The 27,719-nt window shown below is 44.9% G+C and overlaps 1 protein-coding gene and 1 pseudogene across 1 annotated transcript; both read right to left on the bottom strand.

The window, feature by feature from the left end:
* Positions 1-13,207, bottom strand: part of LOC133907171 (uncharacterized) — a 34,801-nt pseudogene extending 21,594 nt beyond the window's left edge.
* A 3,786-nt stretch (positions 13,208-16,993) lies between these two features.
* LOC133907614 (cyclic dof factor 1-like) lies at positions 16,994-19,571 on the bottom strand. The gene is made up of 2 exons (XM_062349686.1): positions 19,304-19,571; positions 16,994-18,446 (listed from the first exon to the last, which is right to left on the bottom strand). Exons 1-2 carry the CDS (start codon positions 19,403-19,405, stop codon positions 17,274-17,276), a joined length of 1,275 nt encoding a protein of 424 aa, XP_062205670.1. The 5' UTR covers positions 19,406-19,571; the 3' UTR covers positions 16,994-17,273.
* Between the last annotated feature and the right edge of the window lie 8,148 nt (positions 19,572-27,719).

Here is a 27,719-nt window from a genome sequence, read left to right as displayed (position 1 = left end):
CAAATAGTTGAACTCCTGCACATAATTCATTACTGACTTGTCTCCTTACTTTATGTTGAGGAACTCCTGCTCCTTGATGTCCCTCACACCCTTTGGGATATAGAAAGCACGAAATACTGTGTGGAACTCCACCCAAGTGATAAGGTGATCAAGGGCTTGCATGGCGAGATAGCTCTTCCATCATGCCCCGGCTGCACCTTAAAGTTGATGAGTGGCATATTGGACTTTGTCATGGTCATCACACCGCATAAGAGCAAGCTTTTTCTTAATGGTGCAAAGCCAATCATCTGCGTCACTGGGATCTTCAGCGCGGATGAAGATAGGAGGTTGAGTGCGGAGAAACTCAAATATACCCCCATGAAGGTCAGCTCCACCTCCAACAGGGTCGTGTTATGAGCAATAAACTTTTGAAGATCCAATATCTCCGTCATGGGTGATGGCAAGGGTGGCTCTCCATCACGGGTATTCGAACCCTCCGAATTGTCCTTACCGACACTACTGTGGGTTCTCATCCTATCGTCAATCTCAAAATTAGTGATGACAAGATCTTGACAAGGGAGATAACAAATAGGAATTTAGGACAACAAGGAATGGATAAATCAATATGAATACGGCCGGGCTCCTCAAAACCCATGATATGTAAATGCATGCAATATGGGAGATAGGGAAATGAAGGTATACTCGATCCCTATCTACACGTTTCTTTCTCGAGTTCATCACTCCCTAAATAGCATTAAGATCAAAATCATCACAGACATTCATATATAATGCCCACCAATTATCACCTTCGCGCGAGGAAGATAAAGTATTCGCGCAAATGGTGCTTGTGCAACTCGCCGCATAAGCGACATTTCATTTGTTGTTGCCAACGTATTCACTTCCCATACCATCATCTGACGGGACACCCCATGTAATCGCCACATGGGTAGATGACCATAACTAACATCGTATGGTGGATGTTCATACGTATTGCTAATGTATTCACTTCCCATACCATCCCCGTACGGGACATACTAGGCCCTTACCTCGCACTAGTTGAGCCCCTGATATTGACCGCTACTGGGATGCATCCCTTACCTTCTTACCTTTTTCGTCAATTGCCACTACGTCAAAAAAGCTCAAAAGTGACAGGTCATAATCGTCATGGGTGACGGGTGCCGCACCCGTCACCCCGAACGCGTCATTGATAACAAGTCATAAGTGACAGGTAAGGACCCGTCACCAATAATATCATTGGTGATGGGTCAAAACTTGACCCATCACTTATGAAGGTCATAAGTGACAGGTCATAACTGTGACCCATCACTTATTATAAGTCATAAGTGACGGGCCACAGTTGTGACCCGTCACTTATGACTGACGAACGTTTTTCCTATTTTTTTACACAAAAAGTGAAAAAAAATTCACCCGAGAGCCACCTTAATACAGGACCCATCGCATATGCCCAATCCACACCATTTTTAAACATATTTTGGTCTTTGCATTTCATGGGACTCGAACCCGCGCCTAGGGCCTTGCGTGCGACTCCCTTACCACCTCAGCTATCACGTGCTTATGATAGAAATCGGATATGCTATCCTTTTAACCTTCATGGCCGAAGGTCATAGGTGATGGGTCAGAACTGTGACCTATCACTTATGCAAGTCATAGGTGACGGGTCACAGTTATGACCCATCACCGATGACATTTTTCCTGAAATGTTGACCTGGAGTGCTTTTAGTAAAAATGGCATAACTTTTGCATACAAATTCTGATTTTGACGTTTTTTTCTTGACTCTACGGACATCTACAATGTCGGTTTAGGCAAATTTTTTGAGGCCAAAAATGGCTTGGAAGATTGAGTTCTCGACCCTGGAAGTTTCTGCACCTTTTTCAAAATGCGCGTTTGTGTCCATAGCCGCCACCCCTTACATCAAACTTGAGAAAAATTGTACAATAATTCCTATTCTAATGCTGCTGAGGTGAGAAAAAATAAGAGAAAAATAAAAGAAAAATAAAAAAGTTAGCATCATATACATATATATATTCCTGAGGCTATATATTATATATATACACCCCGGATGAATAGAGAAAAATAACATAGAATACACATATATATGAGTATATATTTATACTATTATACATATATATGCACACACATGGCATAAACCAGAAGTACATGCACTTTTGCACCACATGAAATAATAGCTCTATATATCGATCATGTACATCTACAATAACAACTGTCGGTGTATCAGGAACCGGGGGTCCCCGAATCCCGATGTCAGGCCAACCATCCGCCACATGGCGCCATCCCGCGAGGTCTCTCCTGTAGGATGAGAAAAGGTCAAGTCCCGGGAGAAGGTGCCCGGGGCCACAGTCGATGGCCCCCGAGTACCCCAGTTCCCCGATGATCCACGGAATCCAAGTACCGGGAAGAAAGTGCTCGGGGAGGTGTACGGTCACCCCCGAGCACCCTAGTCCCCCGACGATCAGGAGAGCTAAGTTCTGGGAGAGAGTGCTCGAGGCTGCGTGCGGCAGGCCCCGAGTACTCGGTTCCCCGAGGATCCGTACAAGAGTGTTCGGGAGAGAGTGCTCGGGGCTGCATGTGGCGGCCCCCGAGCACTCGGTTCCCCGAGGATCCGTACAAGAGTGTTCGGGAGAGAGTGCTCGGGGCTGCATGCGGCGGCCCCCGAGCACTCGGTTCCCCGAGGGTTCATACAAGAGTGCTCGGGAGAGAGTCCTCGGGGAGGTGAGCAGTACCCCCGAGCACTCGGCACCCCGAGGACAAGGAAAGGCATTCTCGGGAGAGAGTGCTCGGGGATGTGAACAGTACCCCCGAGCACTCGGTACCCCGATGACCTAGAAAGGCCCCCAAGGGGCCCACCGATGAGGTGTCGATCAGTCAAATGCCCGAGGCCGCATTTAATGAGTGTGCGTGGCCTGTCACCTCCAACTGCTCCCGTCGCGCTCAGTGTCAGTTCCTGCCATGTTTTGGCAGAGAGGCGTGGGGTTATTAATTGCACGGGTCCCGTCCCGTGCCATCCGGCTTGTCTCGGGATAACGTCGTAAGGACCAAGGCGTTCCGTCTGCTGCGCTGCTGTGGCAGGGGAACAAGATAGGGCGGGCACGCCGGGTTGCTCTGCGGCTGCCCGGTGGGCCCTCTCCACGGCGCCAGTCGCCAGGGCATTTATGGTGACGGATGACCGGGCGTGTGACGCATTTTCCACCCCCGGTCACTTCGCCCAGAGGAAATGATGACACCCTTTCCATTTATGGCATCTCGGAACTCGTGCCCCCTCCTTCCGTTCGGGGCATGTCGCGGCCGGCGGGTACTTATAAAAGCCGGCGGCACAAAACGGAGAACAGGACATGAGGAATAGAAAAACAAAGACCAAGTGAAAAGAGCAGAGCCGAAGAAGACGGTTAGAGGTAACGGATAGACAAGAACACCGCGCAAGAGAACGCGGTGAGGAAGGCTGAGCCCAGTCCCAGCCGAAGAACAAGGAGCCTCAAGCTCTTAGATAGACCAACATTCTTGTAACTAGCAACATCCTTGAGGGACTTTCTCAGGACAGTTATAGTATCCATACAGGAGTAGGGTATTACGCCCCCGTGCGGCCCGAACCTGTCTAAATTCCGGTGCATTTACTTCTTCTTGCACTAGGTCAGCACCCCCACCACCGGCCGTTGCATTCATTCCCATTTATTTCTCCGACGAACGTATTCAGGATCATCCCCCTGGCCGAATATCTAAAAAGGGGTCTCTCGGGATCCCTGCGACTGGAGTTAATCCTCCGACAACAACCATAAATGTTGTGTATATATATCTACATAAATCTAAGCATATGAATACTTAGGGGTATATATACACACAATATATGAAATGATAGCTCTATGTATTGATCAAGTAATTAGTGACGGGTCACAACTTGACCCGTCACTAATGACTGGCTAGGATGATCTGTCACTGATGAGTTAGTCATGACGGGTCAAGTTGTGATCCGTCACCAATGATTGGTTAGGATGACCCGTCACTTATGAGTCATAATAGGTGACGGGTCACAACTACGACCCGTCACCTATGATTGACCTAGGATGACCTGTCACTTATGACTTATGATAAATCATAAGTGATGGATCACAACTATGACACATCACTTTTATCATCAGTGACGGGTCATAACATGACCCGTCACTCATTTTGTGTCTCATTTGTCTATTTTTCACGTAGTGTGCGTCAATGCAACATAAGTCATAAGATAGAATAGTAAGGAACAACATCATGCCTGCCCAAAGTAAGTAAGTGCAGCCCTACATCATACATGCATGAACAACTCACAATAACCAAATCACAAGTCATTACATATATGGCACAATATAGCTAATTTTAATCATCCTATTTTTCCGTGAACAAGAAGCTATGTCCTAACTCTCGTGAATTGAGTTTGACTAATTCTAGCTAACTAGGCCCGATCCCTATGCACTTGTTTAATCAAAATCCTCGGCGTAGAAAACCTGCTCCTCGTACATCCCCATCTTGTCTGCCCTTGGTCGGTAGCTCACGCCATTGCACTGTTAGCGAGAAAAAGCATGAATATGAGAGAGGGGACCAATGGCAAGGTGAGGTACAATGGAACATAGATAAAAAAATTAGACAAGACACAAGTCCTTATAAAAAGCACAGGAACTAATAGCGTTTCCAACTCACCCTTAACCCATGGAAAGACAAGGTAAGTTAGGGAACATGTTAAGTCGTATTAACAAGCACATGACAAAAGATAGCTCTAAGAACATGTAAGGAATAAAATGGAGCACATTCTTAGAACATGAAATTAAACGTTAATGTGTTATATTAGTGAAGTTGACATATTTTACTTAAAACCACCATGCTACCCTAACCTACGGTCAACCATGCTCTGGTACCACGTTGTGAGGACCCATCCAAATTAAATTCGAGTTAATCATTAAGATAATCATTTAATAAGATGAGAGTTAGTCCACATCCGTCTCTCGACGTGGCACGAGCTAACCCACATATCACCACAACGATCATAGCCACTAATGATTAAAGCGAATCTAATTCTGGCAGTCCCAGTATGTGTGCTTTAATAACTCCTAGAAGAACTATTATCCACACATACCTTTCACCACATGAATATCACAACATCAAGTTAAACAAGATTACAAGCGGTTACAAGTTGATGAAATACAAAGACAAGTGTTATCTAGCGTAACAATATACATACATCGCAGCAGAAAGAAAACATCTAAAATAAAAGAAGACCGGTGGCGCCATTTGCCCACAAGACAACTGACCGGAGTTAGTAGTAGTATACCGATTGCTCGCCACCACACCGCTCTCGGTGGGATTCGAGAAGCTAACACCCATCTTCACCTTAAAAGAAAACAAACAGCGTGAGTACGAAGGTACTTGCAAAACTTAATCCATAGTGGCTATATATAATAACCCGAATCCAAGGAGAATGCATTTGAGGTTGCGTAGCAAGGAATCGACCATAAAGATTAAATGAATTTGTAATGCAAAAGTGATTTCAACTCAAGTGTGAACAACTACAACCTAGCAATTGTATCCTCCTATACTGAGATCATCAACATAATATGTCTATAACTTGGGACATGGAACATCTCAACTCATCAACCACCATCTCTATCCACTTCCCATCATAGCCTCACAACCACATTCGGAACATTATGATTGATGTGGTGTAACACCCTGATTTTCAGAATTTACAACTTTTTAAATTTTTTTCAAGATTATTGAATAGCTTCACCAGTAGTACAGGTTTAAAACCTATTTTCTTAATCAATCAATCAAAATAAGTTATTATTTTGTGTGCATTGCATACTGAGTATTGTTAGGAGCTAGATAAATACATTAGAGTTTTTTTTTTTCTCTTTGGCATTTTGAGTGAAAAATATTTTGAAAAGGTTTTTACAAAACTCAGTAGTGAATAAGTTAAGGATCTTAATGGTTGGAATTCAAAATCCTTGAATTCATCATCTATTCAATCCTTGATCATACTTGATCCTTCTCTAGCTCAATTCAAATTCAAACCCTATTCAAATTTCTTTACAAAAGTTTTTTTTCTAAACCCTAGATATACCTAAAGTGTCTTTGGGCTCAATCTTACTCAAGTCCAAACCCTTAGCAAGTCTTCTAGATAGCCCAACAAAAAGGATCCACGAAATCTGTAAATTTTTGTGGAGTCCTGGACAACCTCATCTTCTTATGAAGTTTGGAGTTCAAAATGGCCTCAAATGCAAATCTTTACAATACCAAAGTTGTAGGTCTCGTTGAGAGCTTCGCTTTGAACCTATAGAAGTTCCCTTTTGGATAATTGAGTAAGGAGTTATGGCCCCCGAAAACAGTGCTGCACAGATAAGTCCGAGTTCAAATAGTTTATCTTGTGGTACATTTTTGGAAATCAAGATTACATTTTCAGATGTTCCAATTAATACCACAGTTGTAGATCTTTTTGAGTAGTACAATTTAGAGTCCAAAAACGTCCAATTTGGAGTCCGGACGATGGAGATATCATCCTCGGAATAGAGAGTTGCGAAAAAGTAAATCGTAACCGACTCGAACTCGAATCCGATTCGTATTTGGTTTGGACTCCACCTCAACCAACCGCCCCTAGCCCTATAAACATGAGTTGCACGCCCTCTCCTACCCCTATTACACGCCACCAAACCCTAGAAGTCGCTGTTGCCCTGTCCGTGCGCCGCCATTCTGAAAGTACATCTAGGCCCCCTAAGTGGGTTTTGGCTTATTGATGACAAAACGATTAAGGAACTAATATGTTTATCTAAATTATGAATAGGTTTAAGTATTAGTTGAGAAGACATATGACGTTTGAAGCCCGTCGAAACAAATGGAGAATCAACGAAGAGTACTCAATAGGATTTAAATTCTTTTATTTTTGAAATTCTATTAAGAGGGTTGCATTTGATTGCTTGGTTAGTGTCTCAATGCTCAAAATATCCCTTAGAACCAACTAGTTGAGAGAGACACTCACCCACGGACACCGAGTTAGTTTTGCAAAAGTTCACTGAGTCCGGATACTCTGGTGTTCACCGGATACTCTGGTACTCAGTGTTTAGTCCGGAGTCTCCGAGGTAGACTCCGGCAGAGAGTCTTGGTTCTGGTTTATTTTTATTGGAAAAAGATCGGAGCCTCTAGTGTTCACCGGATACTCCGGTAGTTTTTGGGTTGTTAGACCGGAGTCTCCGAGGGAGACTCCGCCAGAGAGTCTCGGTTAAGTCTTTATTTTAATTGAAAAAGACAGGAGTCTCCGGTGTTCACCGGATACTCCGATAAGAGGATAAGTTTTAACCGGAGTCTCCGAGAGAGACTCCGGCAGGGGTGTCTCGGTTAGCTTTTAATCTTTTTGACAAAAAGATCGGAGTCTCCAGTGTTCACCGGATACTCCGGTACCTGGAGAGGCCGGAGAGTCCGGCTACTCTCCGGACTTAGTCTTTTTGAAAGCCCTGTCAGGACCGGAGACTCCGGTGTTCACCGGATACTCCAGTAACTTAACAGAATTGTAACGGCTAGTTCTAGCACGTTCTGTGACCGTTCTGACGCCGTTTTTGGATTTAGGGCTGGATACTCCGGTGTTCACCGGATACTCCGGTCAGTTCTGACAGAACAGTAACGGCTAGGTTTTGAGAGACGGCTATAAATACTCCCACACCCCATGGCATTTAAGGCTTGCTGTTGCTGGTGAACTCTAGACTTTTTGAGCACTTTAAGATCATTCAAAGACCCTCCAACCACCTCTAGTGCAAAGTTTGCAAAATTTAGTGAGTTTGTGTTTGGAGAGGGTTTAAGCCACTTGAGCATTGAATTCTTCATCGAGCATTCGCTGCGATCATTTCTCTTGAAGCTTCGTGCTTCTAGACGGCAAGGCGTCGCCCGTAGAGCATCCAAACTTTGTGGAGTGCCACGGGAAGTTTGTAATCATCTTCGAATTCAGTAAGAAATTCTAGCTTGATCTTGGTGATCGCTAGAAGAGGATAGGGTTGGAAAAGACCCGGCTCTTTGTGAGCTCCTCAACGGAGACGTAGACACTTCTTTGTGAGGTGGCCGAACTCCGGGATAATCTCTCGCGTTCTTATTCATGCAATTTGCTTAATCGTGTGAATTTGTGATTCTTCATACAAATTGCTCTAGTGATCATCTAGCTAGTGTTAATTATTATTTTAGCTATGTGATATCCAGTAGACCTAGCTTCAACTATAGATTCTAGCTACTTGCTTTAATTCGTAGTTGTTCTAGATTTCCTATATAGACCGGAGACTCCGAACTAGACCGGATACTCCGGACCAGACCGGAGTATCCGACCTTCACCGGAGTATCTGGCAGATTTAATCCGCTATTTTAGTTTTAATTTTCACAAAAGCCTATTCACCCCCCTCTAGGCACTTTCACATTCGCTGGAGCCGTCATCGTCACCGCCCGTGATGCGCTACCTCGTCGTCTTCTCCGCGAATCCTCCTTACTCGACCATCACAGCAAGGTGAGGACCCCTTATTCTCCTCCCTTAATACTGTTTTAGCATCATACTAAGTCCCTAGCTAAGCCCTAGCCTCGGCCAAAGCCCGATGTACGCCACTACGGTCGTCATCGTCACGGACAGCCGTGTTGTAGCCGATTGGCATCGACGTTCCCGACCGACCAGAGGTCAAATCACCAAGCCCTTTCACCAGCTCATGTCCCATGATGTTCCCCACACTCTCACCAACCAGGTCAGCCATTAGAGCAACCAAACCACCATAATCAAGGTCGACATACCTGTTGTCCGGTTTCTGGACATGTTCTGCGCGCGCACCGGATTTGTATTCGCGTTCCCCGTCAATCCGAAAGCCGTATGGATGCATAAACCATGTCGCGGTGTATCCCATCAAGTCTTCTACGTGATCCTAGGAGCCCATCCCCGTTTGTACAGCGACATGATCAGGACGCTATTGCCAACCACAACACATCGCAGCCATCACCCGTCTCATCTCTGTTGATCGTTGTTCCTCTCAATGGATGATCTACCCAAAAATATACTGTAGCATTGTGTTCCTGGGATATATGAACATCTTTATTCAAATGGTTTCTCAAATTTCATAGTCAATCTCCTAGAATGCGAGCATCTTCGTTGCTGCATCTGTTCGCGGTCACCACCAAATATAGCAGTAGTCATCGCTGTTTTACTGCTACCTCGGATGACCCCTTCCAAAACCAACCATACCGCTGAGTTACTCTTTCCGCGTTCTACGCTATGCTTCCCTCATTACACTGAAACACCACTGAAGCCCGACATCGATGTCAGTGGCCACGCGCCCGATCGCTGTCTTCGATGAAACCCGAATCACCACCGCTACATAGAGTCACCAGTAGTATCCTTAACCTAGAAGCGCAACCTTCAGCCTTTTTGATCCGTCATAGGTGATCGATACTAGACCTCAGTGTATCCCTTCTTTAATCCAAGACGGTACTTGTATAGCATGCTAACTTAGTGCCACATCATTCTCCTTAGCCTAGTCAGCGAAGTCTGGTCTGCCCTACACTTCTTGAATCTTGCGCAATGATGTTTTCAAGCCTCATGTAGTGATTGTCCAATAAAGTCTAATCTCATAGGAAGATAGTTCCGGTAAATCAGTATTTCCTTTTCAATCTAATCGAACTTCCGAAAGCTGTTCTCTTTTCATATTAATTCTGATTTTGGCGATTCTTGCGTATAAATATTTCTAAAATTATCCCTATCTAACCATAGTATTTTTAAAGTATTTTGATGATGTTTGGTATGTTGTTCTTAGTGTTTTCCTTTGTGTTGTTTGTCGGTAGTTGTCAGAGGATGAACTCCTGTCGCAGGGATCCCGAGAGACCCCTTTTTAAAGATTCGGCCGGTGGGATGATCCTGAACGAGCTCGTCGGGGAAATAAATGGAAACGGAAATAAATGCAACGGCTGGTGGTGGGGGATGATCGACCTAGTGCAAAAAAGAGATAGATGCACCGGGGTTTAGACAGGTTCGGGCCGCACGGGGGCGTAACACCCTACTCCTGTGTGAGTGCAATATCTTTCCTTGAAGGGAATTCTTCAAGGATGTGTCTGGTTACAAGGGTGTATTGTCTACAGAGAGCTTGAGGCTCCCGTGTTCTAGCTCTGCTCGAGCTTGTTCGTGATGTTCTTCGTCTCTTGATCTTGGCTTCTAATCATCCCTTTTTGGCTTGGGACTGGACTTAGTTTTGTACTGTCTTCATGTGTTCTCCATCCTTTCCTTTTATACACACGCCGACCTCGACTTATCCTGAATGGGAAAGAGGGGGCGCGAGTGCCAAGGCACCACGGAGAAAGGCGTCATCATTCCGTCTCGGCGAAGTGACAGGGGCGGTGGAAAAATGCGGCGCGCATCCGACCACCCGCCACTGTGGACGTCCTCCGGCGCCATCGAGAGGGCCCACCGGGCGGCCACAGAGGCGCCCGGCGCGCCCACCCTGTCTTGTTCTTCTGTCAGGGCAGGGTGGCAGCCGAAACGCTTCGATCCTGGCAACGTTATCCCGAGGTACCCGGATGATACGGGACGGGACCCGTGCAATTAATGGACCCACGCCCCCCTGCCAAAGCATGGCAGGGACTGACACTAGGGCGTGGGTAGCTGAGAATGTCAGGATGTCAGGCCGCGCGTGCCTATTAAATGTGGCATTGGACCTTTGACTGGCTAACACCCCGCCGACGGGACCCTTCGGGTCGTCGGGTGATCTTGCGCGAACCTTCGGGGAACCAAGTGCTCGGGGGCTGCCACATGCAGCCCCAAGCACTCTCTCCCGAGCACTCCTGTAGGACCCTTCGGGGAACCGAGTCCTCGGGGGCTACCACGTGCAGCCCCGAGCACTCTCTCCCGAGCACTTGGGCAGATCCTTCAGGGAACCGAGTCCTCGGGGGCTGCCACGTGCAGCCCCAAGCACTCTCTCCCGAGCACTTCGGTAGGACCTTCGGGGAACCGAGTCCTCGGGGGCTGCCACATGTAGCCCCAAGCACTCTCTCCCGAGCACTTCGGTAGGACCTTCGGGGAACCGAGTCCTCGGGGGCTGCCACGTGCAGCCCCGAGCACTCTCTCCCGAGCACTTGGCTGTTCGAACCATCGGGGGACTATGGTACTCGGGGGTGAGTGGGAACCCTTCCGAGCACTTTCTTCCCGGTACTTGGACTCTGTGGGTCATCGGGGAACTGGGGTGCTCGGGAACCAGAGGCTGTGGCCCCGAGCACCTTCTCTCGGAACTTAGATTTTCCTCATCCTGCAGGGGGGACCTCGCGGGATGGTGACACGTGGCGGACGGCCGGCCTGGTCTCGGGACTCAGGGACCCTTGGTTCCCGATACACCGACAATAGTCCTCGCGATTAATCGATAATGTTCCAGAGTAGGTCGAGGGACTTCAAGACCAAGATTTCGACAACACTGAGCAGCATTGGGTAAAAGACAAGTGTCCTTGATCATCTTGAACCTATGTTTTTAAACTGTTTTGTTTTACAAAATTGCATGCAGTGTCTATCAATATGATGGGTAGTTAACTATGTTAGAGTTTTCCCTAGATTTTCTCTTATCATCCCTTGGAACCTAGATGGTTTATGGTTAGGTATTTTTGTTGGGTAGATTGCTTAGCCATGCTTTTGGGATACTGGGAAGTGTCATAATCTTGACTAATGAACATATGCAACAATAGTGGTTAAATTGTTAATGGTATAGCAACATGGAACCTTAGGTCTTGAGCAAAGTAGTGTTGTTGATGATGATGGTTATGTTGTTGGCTTAGTGTTTGCTTAAGTGATCAAAGTAAGGACCAGTTTGTGGAGCGATAACCCAAGAAATATTGTACCAACCACAAGACCTAGTATGGGACAGGCCTGGCCTATTAATTAGTGGATTCCAATTTTATGCGTGCCAAACGGAAGAGTGGTTGTGTGGGGACAGCTAAGGCTAGAACCATTTGATTAGTGGTATAAGATGGGTAGTGGAAGGAAAGGGTGAGAACTTTCTGGAGCTACAAGGCGCAAAAGGGGGCTTCTGGGTGGTGTGAATGCCACTTCGACGGTGGTGAAACCTAGCGGGCATGCACATACTAGATAAAACTTTGTAACGGCTTTGAAGTGATTTTCCGGGTGACACACCATTGGCGTTGTTAAGTGTCAAGCTAACACGGCAACATGGAAATCATGACTTGTGAGGAAAGCTGGACAACCTCTGCAGAGTGTAAAAACTGTTATAACAGCCGTGCTCACGGCTATGAGAGACTTGGATCCTCACATGATTAGTGTCATGATTTTTGGAGTTCGTATGAACTAACTATGAAATTTACATGCTATTAGAAAAGTAAATGATAAAAGAAAAACGCTGATAAACAGTAGAATCCGGAGGTTCCGGGTTGAACTTGTAACTTTTGGATATCGGAACCTCCGGGTGGGGGTTCTCTATTGAAAATTGCTTGGCTTAATGGAACTTCTGGGTTGTAGCAGAACGCGAGATTTTCGATAATTCATCGGCCAATTCAACTTGCATGTCTCTCTAAATTGATGATAAGCATGTTTAGAACTAATGCAAAGATCCTAGACCTTAATTACTTACTCCACAAGCACGGACCACTAGCTCTATCGCATCTAAACTCCTCATATTTGCTCCATTACAACACGAACAAATGACGCTTCGCAACCATATGTTCGCAGCTCAAAAACCTACCCAAAACCGAACTAAAAACGTGCATTTTCCCCATGGGTACCTAGGAGACTTACCCAAGGTCCTTGCTAAGGTTTGAGACCGTCGGTTGGGGGAAGAATCCGTAGACAAAAGTCTGGAGAAGAGGAACCAAGCTGCTGAAATTTTCAGAGTTAGGTGATGAAATTAGTTGCAAATCCTTCAAAACTTCATGCATGCAAGAACAAATTAGATGGATGGAGAGCTAGAGATGTAGGGAATATGGTGGTGTGACATGCATACCTTGCTTCTTGCTCCTTATATGGTATTTTGGGGAAGAAAGGTGAGGAGCTTTGAGAGAGAGGGGAAGTGAGTTGCTGCTCCTTTCTTGGCTGGTTTGAGTGGGAGCGACAGCGAGTGAGGGAGGCGTGGGGGAGGGGTGAGGGAGTGCCGCTACTGGAAGAGAGGAGAGGTGGTGAGCAAGCTCAAGTGGATCATATGTGTAAGTGTCTCTTATCCAATTTCAGCTACACCTCTTTCCTTTCTCTCTAATTTTTATTCGCTCTTTTATTAACCCAAACGGATATGCTCTAGTGCTCTAGAGCTCTAAAATTCTAGAAAGTTTTGTGTTATGATTACAAAGTAAGATAAGTCCATTTTAAAAGGTTTCACCTACAACGCCTATGCGAGACTTTAACTAAAAATAATAATTCTATCATCAGTTATTTTCATAACATTAACAAAAGTTAAAACCACCATAGAAAAATAACAAGCATTAAACAAAGCTCGTAATTAATATAATATTTATGATACATAATCATGCTTAATAACATGTTTACGGATTTGAGATTTGACCAGAGGGCTGGGATGAGGGTGAGAGCATGAGCGAACCATTTCCCCTTCGTACTTCAAAATTGTATCGTACCGATAATTGTTGTTGACAAGGATGTGTAGGATTGTTGTGGGCGTCGAGGTCAAATCAGACTTAAAAAATCATATGAAACACCTTACTTGCCTTTAACTTTCCGATGTACAGATTAGTTAAGCCTTGAACAATTCCACCTTCAGATAATTGCCTATTAGAAAAATGGATCGGCTTGTGTGATTACTAACAATAACTTACTGGTGCACATCAATGCGTCATTTACAAGGCATGTTTACCTTTGCTTTCAAATCTTTTTTTCCTTTTTGAGAACGACATGCGTAAAAATCTGCGCGTGTCCATGGTGGGTTGGTTGGAATCTCACTATCTTCTCCGTTCGTGTTATGCCCTTTCCTTATTTAAACTTGACCACACATAAAATGCCATTCAAAACAATCATGATAAGATTGTTGTTTAATACTTTGTGTGGACTAGGAAGTGAATTCTCCTAAGTGACTCGTGAGTCCGCTTGGCCACTATATGACTACTTTTTCTTTACTTGCCATTGATGGTAAAGTGTACTCAAAGCTTGTTCAAAGTTAATCTTTTTTCTTGAGTCTTTTTCGGTGCATCACTTTGAAAAGGTGATAGGAGGTTGCAACATGTCGACCTCTCATAGGGTTTGATCTCCAGGTGTCAAAAGGGATAATTTCACTCGTTTTATAGCATAGCCGGAAGTTACCGGATAGACATCACTCATCACACAAGCAAGCTTGGCTGTTTTCTTAAGTTGCTGTACTTAAAAATTTACTGTGCATCTCACGAAACATAAGTTTCATATTTTTGTGCCATCACATGAAACTCTGCTCGGGCAGGTGGTAAAGGCAAATGATTAGTCTTATCCGGGGATCTGTGTTGAAGTTTAACAGACTGTTCAAGATTGCTCAAGTGTTCAACTTTTGAGCTAAGTTACCTTTTAAAAGTTTATTTTGTGATCATATGTTTGTCTGAGTTGTGGTTGCAATTGAAAGTTTATCTTATGATCGTATATTTGTCTGAGTTGTGGTTGCAATATGTATGCACGAGCACTAATCGATATCCCAAAAGGCTGTTTAAGAGCATCTTTAAGAGAAGCCCTATCCAACTTCTAATAGCTATATTTTAAGAATTTAATTAAAAAAACCACTCTAACAGCTTCCAATACTTTACTAAGCTCCAAAATAGCCCTCCAACCTCGCTACTTCTAGCGAACATCTCTCGCTCCCTATCCGACCTCGTCCCCACCCACCCGCCTTGCCTGGAGCACCTTGTCCCCAATAGCGTTCATCCGCGCCTGCTGCGCGACCATGGCGGTCAGGGCATCGAGCTCATCATCGGAGGGATCCCCGTGGCCGAGCCGCCGGAGCACGGCCTCCATCTCCCGCAGCGGAAACTCCGCGAGGACCAGCACGGACCACAGAATAGAGGACCGTGCCAGCGTGTCGTCCAAGGAGGAAAAAGACACCGATGCGATAGACGGCGCCTCGCTACACGAGAGGGACTGCTTGTCGCTGCCATCCTTCTTGCCACCCAACGTCTGCTTGCTCTCTCTTCTCATGTTGCCTCCTGCTGCAATGTTGCTCCCGTTTTCTCCTATCAACACCAAATCGAGCGTCCAGGTTGCCAATCAAGCCACATGCCTCCAAATCGGGCTGCTCACCATCAAAATTGAGCCCCCACATTGCAAATCGAACCCACGCACAGCCAAAAATGAGATCACATGCCACAAATCGATCAGCTGAAGTAACATCTGTTTGTGTAGTGCCGTCCTGCTTCACCATTGCCGCACGCCCGGACCCCACAGCTCATGCACAGAAGCAGTGACCTCGGACCAGTGCCAAATTGATCTCCACTCGCATAAATCGACCTCCACTCCTTGAATTGAGCTCCTACTAGCCCGAATCATGCTCTTTTCTGCCATATTGGACTCTCCATGGACTCCCCTCACAGGTTGGAAGAAGAAGGGGAGGAAAGAGAAGGGCAGGCCAACCAAACGGACGAATGAAAACTCGCTTGCTTTGCTGAGCGAGGCGAGGTGAGGCAAGGCAAGCCCAGCAAAGGATCCAAGCATGCTCTCTGTTTGCTTGTGAAGAGGAAAGGGGGAGAGGGAAAGAGGAAAGGTAGAGATGATGGACGGGGTCTATTTGTCGGTGACATATAAGAGGAAATATAAGGAATGAGGGTATCAAAAGTTTGTTAGAGTGGAAGGAGATTTAGGAAGAAAATATTATTAGGAAGACTCTCTTTATGAAGATATAAGGAATGAGTTTTAAAGAGACTCTTAGAGATGTTCTAAGTGGTACTTAGGTGTAAGCATACCCCTCCTGTCTAGTCATTGAGTGTTCAGCACTTCAGCGGTAGTGTGGCCAGTCTAGCTACCACTCATTACTTTTTAGAATTTGGTTCTGAATCTGCTGATCACTAGGTTGACAAAATGACATTTGGATGGACTTTAGGGGTCGGAGTTTAGGTGAAATATAATCCTCTGTAATTTTGGTTGACAATAGTGTAAGTGGAGATGCACCACCCAAACGTCAACGGCCAAAAAGGCAGTATGAATGTTGGTAATTATTCATCTTCTGAAGTATTTCAAAGCTGGGTGGCTACTTAACAAATAGGAAATTGAATCACGGTTTTTTTTCCCCGATTGTTCTGAAAGGAAACTTCCGTCTATAGCACACGTGTATGGTCGTTTCAGTCTACAACACGTGTATTTTTTTTCTCATTAAAATTATTATATTGTAAAAGAAACTTTCTGGATTCCTTATATAATGCTACTAAAGAAAATTCTTGGATGACTTCCAATCGTATTATCTGTTTACTCATGAGGTTATCAGTACCCCAATTGACCAATTCAGGATACTAAACAAAACTTATGTTCATATGTCCCTCTCCAATCTGTCTCTTGCCTCTCCCCATCCCAATCATAGATCTATGACTAGATCTTTTATTTCTCTATTTCCTCTTTTCTTTTCCGTATCCTTTTTTTAATTGATTTGGACTATTTGCAGGACTGAGCTGGCAGTATGTAAAGGAGCTAAATATTCAGCTTTCGCTTTTAAGGTCAGTGGGGCGATTGGACAAGCAGTTGCATGTCACTTTCCCTTCTTTTGGCCATGCCTGCCTCCACTTTTTGCGCCACTTTCATGGTTCAATTATCTCAACCAAAAGGGGAAAAAGGAACTAAAGAAAGGAAAATGCAAAAGGACTGATGCACAGAAAACAACAAAGAAACCAGATACTGTTTCTGACTTTCTGCTGCCCCTGCTATCCTGGTCTAAAAAGAAAATAGAGAATATGGAAGGTATACTAGAATATATCCTACACATACCATGAATCCAGTGGGCTAGTGTATTTACCAAAAGAGAGAGAGAGAAAATTCACGGCAAGACCTTGTTGACAAGCTGATGAAGAATGAAATACCTCAAGCCATATATTCCATCTTTATCTTATTTATATACAACCAGGGACCTTATCTCCTGATCTTTCTCCAATCCAAATAGCTAATTCTATTTACATGCTACTACTTATTACAACTACAAGTCCACAAGTAGCTATGTTACACAACACTCCTTTCCCCCCTATACCTATTTTACAATCCTCTGATTTACAAAAATTTCAGTACTGTCAGGCTAAGCTCGAGTTCTCAGATCAGCAGGCGGCGTGAGAAAATTCCTGCAGATGGCCTTCAAGATCCCTCCTGGAAGGTCACCGAGCGCGTGAGCGCGCCAGGGTTCACGTGCAGGAGCGGCGAGCTTGTGATCATAGCCTGTTTCGCCGTCTTGGTCTCAAGCTTTGGCTCGAACACCGTCCCAAGCTTGTGCCCGCCAGCGTGTGCATCCTTCCTGTCGCCTTTGATCCCGATCAGGGACCAGATTGAGCTCCTGGCCACCTCGTCGGCGTCGTCTATCCGGATTGTCTTTGGCGCCCACACCTTGCCACTTCCATGGCCTCTTCCGTCGTCTCCCTCCCTGGGGTGCTTGCCTAGTGTGAGGGAGTCAGGCCCCGAGGAGACTGAATGAGCACTGGTGGGTGACGAGAGGCCTTGTGTCGGGGACTGCACCGGCCATGGAAGGCTCCAAGCTCCGGGAACCATGCAACCCCAGTAACCCGGCGCAGCCGGGTATATCGGAATTGCAATGCCCGAGGAGTAATATGCCGGAGATGGTGCACAGCTGTATGGCCACACGGTTGGCCCGTTCATGCTTGCTGGATACTGCACTCCATTTGCAGGTTTCTCTACAGTAAGCTTCTCCCTGATGCAACCCTGGTCCTTGTCGTCCCTGTTGCTCGATCCTTCGCTGCAAGGATCCACCGAAGGGTTCCCGGTGTTTCTGATCGGGATGAGCAGTTTCTCCTTCAGGTGGTTCGCCTGCTCGGCAAGGTCCAGGGTAGGAGGCGCGCTGTGGCCGAAGCTGAGCACCGTGCCATTGGTCTTGAGCGGGTCGCCGGCGGGCAGCGCGGCTCGGACCCTCTGGAGGAAGTGGGAGGCGGCGACGGCGTTCTTGTTCTTGCGCCGGCCGGCCCCCACGGGCACGTTCCGCATGGCGCCGCCGGAGGTCCAGTACCGCTGGCAGTTTTTGCAGAAGTGGCGCGGCTGGTTGACGTTGTAGTTGTTGAAGTAGCAGAACTTGGTGTCCATGCTGTTGCACCGGGGGCACGGCAGCACCTTGTCGGGCTTCTTCAGCTTCTCCCTCTGGCTGGCCGCGTCGCAGCCGAGCTGCTGCTGTGGCTCCGGCGAGCTCTTGGGGTCCTCGGCATCCACGACCTCCGGCTGCGGGGACAGGTCCAAGGTGTCCTGGTGCGTGTTCTCCTGGTCATCGGATTCAGTCGAGCTGCTCCTGCCACTGTGCTGAAGATCCTGGAATGAAACAGAGAAATCTCTTGATCAGTTCCTAGAATTTACTGTAATTCTTGGAAAGCAGTTGTAAAATTGCAACTTCCTTTGCCTTAAGTAGAACGATACAGATCTAATGGTTGCTGTGTTTATAAAATGGAAGAAGAGGAAAGAACACAGCTGCTTTATTTTCTTATCTTGTTTGGAGTAGCACTTAAGTTTTCAACTAGTGCAATTTTGTTTGTAAGTGTTTGTTATAGCACTAGTTCAACTCTGTATGAGATATTGTTGCTTTATTTGGTATTGTTTCTGTTACTGAGCTCTACCTGTTGGTAAGAGGTTGCTTTTCTAGAGCTTAAGAAGGAAATGGTTTAGCAAAGCTCCAGCCTCCAGGAAGCCAGTGGATAAGTCTATTAGAATTCTTTGAAATCCAAATTTGTGTTAAAATTTATTATTACCCATGAAGGATGCTATCTTTCAAAGGATTTTAGGGGTGGGGGGGGAGAGTATAGTTCTTTCAATTTTTTTCAATCACTCAACACTACTTTTGTTTGAAGAACTTCTAACTTAATGATACTGAAATTAAGCACGAAAACCTGCACTATTTCAGAGAGCAGCAACATGTTACAATAAAAAATGACATCTTCCAGGCTGTGACACTCGAATCGAATTGCACCTTCGATCCAGAAAAATTTCTCCGAAAGAAAACACCCTCTAATTCCAGAGACCCGTGTCAAGCAAAGAACTCCCCCAGCGACAACCGAATCACCTGGAAACTTCTCATACCCGCGGAACAAATCGAATTCGCCGCTCCTAGCGAAAGAACACAACGTGGAAACACGGAGAGACGGAATCGAATCAGGTAAACCACGGCAACCAACCTTGGCGCACGCGTCGCCGGCCTCCGGCACGGGGATCGTCTTCCCGAACAGCTTGATCAGGCAGTCCCCTCCTCCTCCTCCTCCTCCTCTGCACTCACCCATCTCTTCTTGCTCCAAAAGGTCTCGTCTTCTTGCTCGTGCTCTCGTCCTCCTCCTGCTGCTGCTGCTAGCAAAGAACGAGACAGATCGCGAGTCCCTGCAGGTCTGCGAGGAGGCAATCTGGGCTGCTGCTCTGCGTCTGCGCTACCGGCAATGGCCAGGGGGGGAGGGGGTGGTATAAGAGGGGGGACGAGGAGGGTGGGGGCCACCGCGAGCGCCGAGAGCCACAAGCTCGGCTTGTGGCCTCAGGGGTTCGTTTTTTGATTCGCTTCCTCGCTCGACTTTTTCCCTCGGCGCGTCGCCGTCGCCGTCCCCTCCTCCCTCCTCTGGGCAGCTGGCGCCGTCCCCTCACTTCCTTTTGCCCTTTTTGCCACTTTCTTTTGGCATGTAGCACCTCAGGATCAGGCTGAATTCTTTCCTGGTCCAGCTCGGGCCAGGGCGCTTCGCGCTGCGCGTGTTTTCGGGGCGTCCGATCGGGCGAGCGACGGTCCGGATCGGATCGGGGCGGTGGCCCAGTGGTGTGAACTCATTACTTGGTCGAGATTTCGTCGTGACTCGTGACTGGCTTGCGTGGTTCTGTGACTAGGCCAGCCACAGCGACAGCGTCCATGAGGTCTGAAGCTTCATCTCACTGCCACATCACTCGGTGCTAGATTTTGGTTTTCCTTGCGGTGTGTGGCTTCAGGCATCCAGAGAGCCGCCACCATTTCCGTTAGCGCCGCTGTTTTGTATTGACTCCACGCCACTGCCACCACCATGACCGTCGCCGGCTTGTCTCCAGTCACCGCCGTCAGTCAAGAAGCCCCCCACGAAGGCACACACTGCCCCACAACGTCGTCCCATCCGACCGCCATGCCGGAGGCAAGGACTTCGCCGCTTCCGTCTCAACCTCTCGCGCCACATCTCTTTGCTCCGCCTGCGGGAGGTGGTTGATTGTAGGCCCACATCATTATTTTATCCTCAAGCATTGGTGCATCTACTTGCACCGGTGGGTATAGCGTTGTGCTTTTGTGCTTGCAAGGGAATATTCCTTCAAGTACCGGCTTTAAGCACACGTTGTGGTTGGTCTTAGGAGACGTAGAAAACATATGCATGTTCTACGGTTTTTGCATGCATGCTCGTCCTCATTTTAGCTGATATTGGGAGAGGAGTATGGATCCATGTAAAAGCTTCTTGCATTGTTTTGCTAGGTGATTAAGTATGATATGGTAACGTCTTTGCTTTCGGTTAGTACATTTGGCTCTTGTTACTTAACATGGCAAACTATTTGTGGATATCCTCATAGTTCTATAGGTTGGTCTGGCACCTATTGCTTTCATCAAGTGCCTTACTTGGCAACTGATTCGTGTCTATCTTTGAAACTTGGTTCTTACTATGAACAGCTTTTGTGGTGTATGTTATGTGGCTAACTGTGTATGGTCTCTCTCTCTCTCTCTCTCTCTCTCTCTATATATATATATATATATATATATATATATATTGAAATATTTGCTTTCAGTTGGTACACATTGCTTTCAGTTGGTACACATAGCTCTCATTTCTTAATTTGACAGCTCGTTCATGGTCATTTTAAAATTAACTCGATGGCTTATTTTGGAACCTATTGCTTCCGTTAAGTGCCTTACTTGACAACCAATTTGTGGCTACCTTTAGAACTTGGTTCACATTCATGTCCAATAGAACCAGGTAGATACAAACATAGTGTGCCCTATTGAGCGATCATATGGCACTGGTACTCCATTCTTGCTCAAACTTAGGTTGGAACCTTAGCGTTGTGCCACATTTACATGTGTTTTGGGTCATCCTTTGGATCAGGTATAAATCAGATCAGCTTTATGAGGTTGTATATTCCGAATCCCCTTGGCTCCGGGTGTGTGGTTTTTATAAGCATGTGGTGAACGAGGTGATGAAGAGGCTAGAACAAGTTTCTATTTTTTGAAAGATGTGTGTGTCCTACGGTTATGTAAAAATCCTACAATCGCTTATGTTGGTACATCGTGAGACGTGTGTAGTTCCATGTTAGGAGCTTCTGGTTTGACCATTCAAAAAACCATACATGGTGCAACAATGAATGTGCTTTAGGTTGGCATGTGTCGGCTGTGTGTTTACCATGGTAGTGCACTTGCGGCCATCCACAAAGCTCCATGCATGCAGGTCCTTTTGGCACCTATTGTTTCCATCTATTGCATTACTTGGCAATCAAATTGTGGTGGCCTGAAACCTTGGTTGCACATCGTGTAAAATGTCATGTAAAATGTCACACTCATGTGCAAGATAAAACCTAGGACCTCTCCTGCTGTAAAAAAACAATAGAACTCCTATCCTGGTTTGACAAAACTTGGATGTAATTCCTACATCTCTTAATGAAAGTTCGGGTTGGCCTTACGCATACCGTTGAGTGTTAAAACACACACACACAACAAGGCATATGACAGTATGGTGTAGTCGTGTAGGCATAAGACTTCACAATCGCGTACCACTGATGAGTGATCATGTGTTCCCTGGCACTCCATTCTATTTCCTTTCGTTCCATCCACATGCCCAAGGTTTTGGTAGCATGTCAAGCCATGCATGGTCTCACCCTCAACCAGCAACCTCTGCGTGGCTACAATTTTGTATTGTTGCTGGTGCCTTAGTTTCTTTCCACTTAAGCTTAGGGTATGTTTGGTTGGAAAACAAAGTTAGATGGGTTATAATCATTCATGTTTTTAGGGATAAGATCATCCAAGTTGTATGCTTGGTTAGGTGGATTGGATGGACCAATTTTATGCTTGGTTGGAGGGATGAGGACAGATGGAATGAGAAAAATTAACTAAATTATATCTCTTAATTTTAAATATTTGTCCATCTGTAATGGAGATTACATTAGTAGGAATATAGGCAGAAACGTCTCCAAATCATACACCAATCAATGCGCACTAACATTTATCAACACTAATCTTGCCATAGTAATGACTAATTAACAACAAAATATGCTATTTAACATTAATTGTACACTAATCGATACACTAACCGTGTACTAATCAACACACTAACACTTATCAATCATAACCTCATAGTAATAAATGCTAAATAGTTATACAACATGATAATTATCACCAATTATTTTATGGATGATCAAGATTAGACAAGGTGAATGGCTTCATCCAACAAAAAAGCTAGCTAACTCTATTCAACATATGTGATGAATATTCTTCAAAGTTGGATGGTCTTGTCCATACATCCTTCAACCAAACACATTGAAAAGATGAATCGCCATATCCTATCCACCCTCCTCCCTCTTGTTAGTGATTTTCACAGCCTCACCGATCACGTTCAACTCCCTCCGCCTAAATAGATGCTTGGTAGTTTAGCTTAGCTGACTTATTCATTGCTATACGTGTATATATACCACACTCAATCATCAGTACATGGTGTGTTGTTGCAAATCATTCCTCTATAAGTCTCTCACATGGTATCAGTCTAACCTCGATCCAATTCTTTCACTGCCTCTCCTTCTCCTCTATCTTGAGCTCCAGTTCGTCCGAGTTTGGCTCCCCGCGCCCAATCGACCTCTAGGTCGGCACCGATCTCTACTTTAGATCAGCATACTTTGCTACTGTTGCTTAATATGGTAGACCATTCGTGGATATCCTCAGAGTTCCATGGGTTAGTCTGGCACCTATTGCTTTCGCCAAGTTCCTTACTTGGAAACTGATTTGTGGCTATCTTTGAAACTTGGTTCTTATTGTGAATGGCTTTTGTGGTGTACGCTATGTGGCTAATTGTGCATGGTATATATATAGTGACATCTTTGCTTTCAGTTGGTACACATAGCTCTCATTACTTAACATGGCATCTCATTCATTATCATCCTCAAATTAACTCGATTGCTTATTTTTGTACCTATTTTTTTTTGTCAAGTGCCTTACTTGGCAACCAATTCGTGGCTACCTTTAGAACTTGGTTCTATGTCCATGCACAAGGTTGCATTCATGTCCAATAGAACCTAGGAATTGCATGTTGACAGTTTATTTTAGTAAACCCAAGCTGTTATATGGTTTTCGTGTGCTCATCCTCGTTTGAGCTAATATTGGGAGAAGAGTGTGGATCCATGGTAAAAGCTTTTGGCGTTGTGTTGGCTAGGTGATTATGCATGGTATGGTAACATCTTTGCTTTCGATCAGCACACTTGGCTCTTGTTACTTAACTGGCAGACTGTTCGTGGACATCCTCAATGTTTCCTTGGATTGATCTGGCACATATCATTTTCGTCAAGTGCCTTACTTGGCAACTGATCCGTGGCTACTTTTGAAACTTGATTCTTATTGTGATCGGCTTTGTGGTGTACATTATGTGGCTAATTGTGCATGGTATATATAGTGACATCTTTGCTTTCAGTTGGTACACATAGCTCTCATTACTTAATATGGCAGCTTGTTCATGGTCATCCTCAAATTAACTCAATGGCTTGTTTTGGTACCTATTGTTTTCTTCAAGTGTCTTACTTGGCAACCTATTTGTTGCTACCTTTAGAACTTGGTTTTATGTCCATCCAAAAGGTCACATTCATGTCCAATAGAACTTAAGACTTGCACTGCTGACAATTTAGTATAGTAAACCCAAGCTGTTTGAAAAGAAGAAGCAAGTAGATACAAACATATGGTGCCCTGTTGAGTGATCATGTGGCTTTGGTACTCTATTCTTTCTCAAACTTGGGTTGGAACCGTAGGGATGCACGGCATTTGCGGGTGTTTTGGGTCATCCTTTCGAGCATGTCTAAATCAGATAAGCTTTATAGGGTTGCATATTCCGAATCCCCTTGGCTCCAAGGTTTGTGGTTTATATAATCATGTGGTGATTGAGGAATGTATTGATAAAACCCTATGGTAGGCTGCGTGCATCCTATGATGCAGAGGCTAGAACATGTTTCTATCTTCTAAAAAATGCGTGTTTTATGGTTATTTTAAAAAATTTACAATCACTTATGTTGATACATCAGGTTCCATCTTAGTAGCTTCTGGTGTGACCATACATGGTATAGCAACGAATGTGCTTTAGGTTGGCATGTGTCGGCCATGTGCTTAACATGGTAGTGCGCTTGTGGCTATCCACAAAGCTCCAAGCATGCAGGTCCTTTTGGCACCTATTGTTTTCGTCCATTGCATTACTTGGCAACCAAATCGTGGCTTCCTGAAACCTTGATTTTACATCATGCAAAAGATCACTCTCATGTGCAAGATAAAACTTAGGACACTCCTTCCTAGAAACTTTGTTCGGTGAACTCCTAACTATAAAAAAAATAACAGAACCCCTATCCAAGTTCGACAAAATTTGGACGTAATTTCCTACATCTCTTAATGAAAGTTTAGGTTGGCGTTGCGCATACTATTGAGTGTTAGAAAACACACACAAGGCATAGGACAGTATTGTGTAGCCATAGGATTTCACCATCGCATACCACTGATGAGTGATCATGTGGTCCCTGACACTTCATTCTATTTCCTTCTGTTCCATCCATGTGCTCAAGGTTTTTGGTAGCATACCGAGCCATGCATGGTCTTGCCTCACTCAACCGGCAACCTCTACGTGGCTGCAATTTTGTGTTGTTGCTGATGTTGCTGTCCTGATTTCGTTCCACTGAAGCTTAGATGATACTATTCCGCAAGCTTAGCCATCCTTTGCAGTACAATTTGCGGTTTTGGCATCATGAGGTTGCAAAATGATGCGATCTTATGGGGCCAAAGGGGCTATGTGCCAAACATTGCTAAGGTCATGGGCGAAGGTAGGGTGTGGTACCCTATGCACTAGTACCAGTGGTAAATCAAAATTTTAGTATTAATTATCTTATTCTAACCATATATGCACTACGATAAATTGAGGTCTAAGACCAATATTTACCTTGAATTGTGTATTTGGCACCACCATCAATTAAATTCTAGCTTCGCCTTTGGCTAATATGATAGCTCTATGCTGTCGTCTCTGGAATAATATTTTGTATTAAGAAAGTCTATATAAGGAAAATATATATATGGGAAGAGTTTTTGGAAACTTTTTAGTGTTCTATTTTTTAAAGTCGGTAGTGCTTTCCTTTTAGAAAAGAGAGTTTTACTAGGTGGAAAAGAGAGGAGAGAAGAAAGGAGTTCATTGCTTGTGATTAGCTTTTTTCCTACTCATCACCCAATAAGGTCCATTAGATGTCTAGATGGATGTGGTCCACTAGGTTGATGCGTACACCAACCATGTGTCACTCCCACAGGTGTCATTGACAAGTCGACATGCCAAGTAGGATTTCCTCACTACTTTTTCCATTTTTGGTTTCTTTATCACACATCTACATCATAACTAAAACTCCAGAATTTTTCATCGAAAGTCACTACTACTATACACGACAATTTGATTTCATTATAATAGGACCCACCCTGACACATATATTTTGCAAATATTTAGACCATTTTTCTCAATATTGGTGTTGTCGGTGAGTATATCTTATATAGTATTGAGCATGCGCTTCTCTTGTACTTTCCTTATTATCCTACTCGAAAAGACTAGTAAAAAATTAACAGTTAGAGCATCTTCAAGAACCTCTTTATTTGACTCTCTATAGCCAAATTTAAAGATTTATGGACCAATATCATTCTCCAACATACTCTCTATCTCCTTCCCTATCTTTACCAACCCCCTATCCATCCCCTACTTTTGGAGAGCGACTCTCATTCCCTATCCTCTGGTACCCGCCCTGCTGTCCCGCACCACCCGCGAGTTGGTCCCTGAAATCAATGGAGTTGGACTTTTTGGGACTCGGTAATGCAATAGCCGCCTCCCACCCCGCCACCTTAGCCTCTAGGATGCAAGGGAGCTAGGACATGGGATGGCAAAGGAGGGAGGACAAGAGAGAGAACGAAATGCTTGTGTGCAGGTGACGGGGGCGGTCGGGGCAGCCACAGCAGCAGGTGGGCGGGGCCGTACGCTCGTGTGTATGTGCTGGCCGCCGCCATACGCATGGGTGTGACAGATGGTGTCCATCTGTAGGTGACACATGAGTGCAAATATAGGTAATGGGATATCCAGAGTTTATTGGAGAAGAAGAAGATTTAGGGAAGAAATATTTTTAAGAAGGCTCCTGATGTGAGGATATAGATGGCAAGTTTTAGAGAGTCTCTTGAAGATGCTCTTAACTACCATATTATCCTATTGTACCATATTATCCAACTCGAGACACAAAAGGAAAAAAGAATTCCTAGTTCAGTTGTCACTACACAAGAAGAGGGTTAAAAATACTAGGGTTACAAAGTGAATAGGAAATTTTCAATAGCCCTTACGCATGTATGCCTTATTTGATCGTTCGTTTGTTTTGATATTTGTGTTGAATGAGTGAGTAAAAAAAGATAGATAAGAAAATCAACAGAAATAAATATTAGGTTGAAAAAATGAAGGCATAGAGATATGGCGTCATATTTCCCCTACAAAGCGAGCCAAGCATGAAAACGTCCAACTCATGGAGCTCCACGTTTCCCTTCCAGAATCTTCTTACACCTTTGAACCTCTTGGTCACATCCCACTTTGCACAATCAGGAATAAAACAATGGTAACCTATCCCCAGCTGGCTGAAAGAGACTGCCAAAGATTATACTTTTTCAAGGACCATATCTCAATGAAATTTGTATTCAGGCCTCGTTCGGTTCGGGTCTATTGGTCTTAAGGGTAGCCGGTTAAAGATAGCCTCTTCTTATATGTGCTTTTTTATATGTTTCATCGTGGTAACTCAGGCGTGTGCCTTGTGTCGAATTGAGGATTTCTTTTGTCGTATAATATGCCTGGGGTTTTATGGCTTGTTATATACTGTATATTTAGGCTACCAGTTTTTAGTTTTTTTTTGGGGGAAAAAGTGCTGTTTTCTATTTGGAAAAAGACAAAATAACCTTATCTGGTTCACAAAGTTCATCATGCATGGATTCTCTTGTGAAATTTCATAATCTTTTTAATCTCCGCGTGTCGAAATGACGGAGCGCCCACGTCAAAGGTTGAAGCCAACATTTGAAAAGTCAGGGATATGCAGTAGCTTTCAAAGTATGCAAAAGATAACGTCCGGGAAAGAATATTCGTAGGAGAATCTGAAAATTGTTCCAATAGTAAACCCACCTGAGCATTCGAATAAAAGAGGCGAGTTTGTTACAACAGAGCTTGATAGGAGCTTGATGGGAGGGGTACTCCAACAACTCCCGTAAAAGTTTTCATTTCCTTCTTTGAGAGTAACAAAGATTATATTTGATTAACAAAGTGGCATTAGATGGTATTAGAGTCGTTTCACACCTAGTGGTCGACGCATGGAGGAGCA

This window comes from Phragmites australis, chromosome 24 (assembly GCF_958298935.1).
Source record: "Phragmites australis chromosome 24, lpPhrAust1.1, whole genome shotgun sequence".
Classification (NCBI taxonomy): domain Eukaryota; kingdom Viridiplantae; phylum Streptophyta; class Magnoliopsida; order Poales; family Poaceae; genus Phragmites; species Phragmites australis.
The sequence above is the reverse complement of the archived record's forward strand: the minus strand, read 5'-3'. Positions and strand labels throughout refer to the sequence as shown.

Coding starts and splice junctions, on each gene's coding strand:
- LOC133907614 (XM_062349686.1), bottom strand. CDS start 19,405: ATGGGTGAGTGCAGAGGAGGAGGAGGAGGAGGAGGGGACTGCCTGATC. Junction 18,447..19,303: donor CCGGCGACGCGTGCGCCAAG/GTTGGTTGCCGT, acceptor GTTTCATTCCAG/GATCTTCAGCACAGTGGCAG.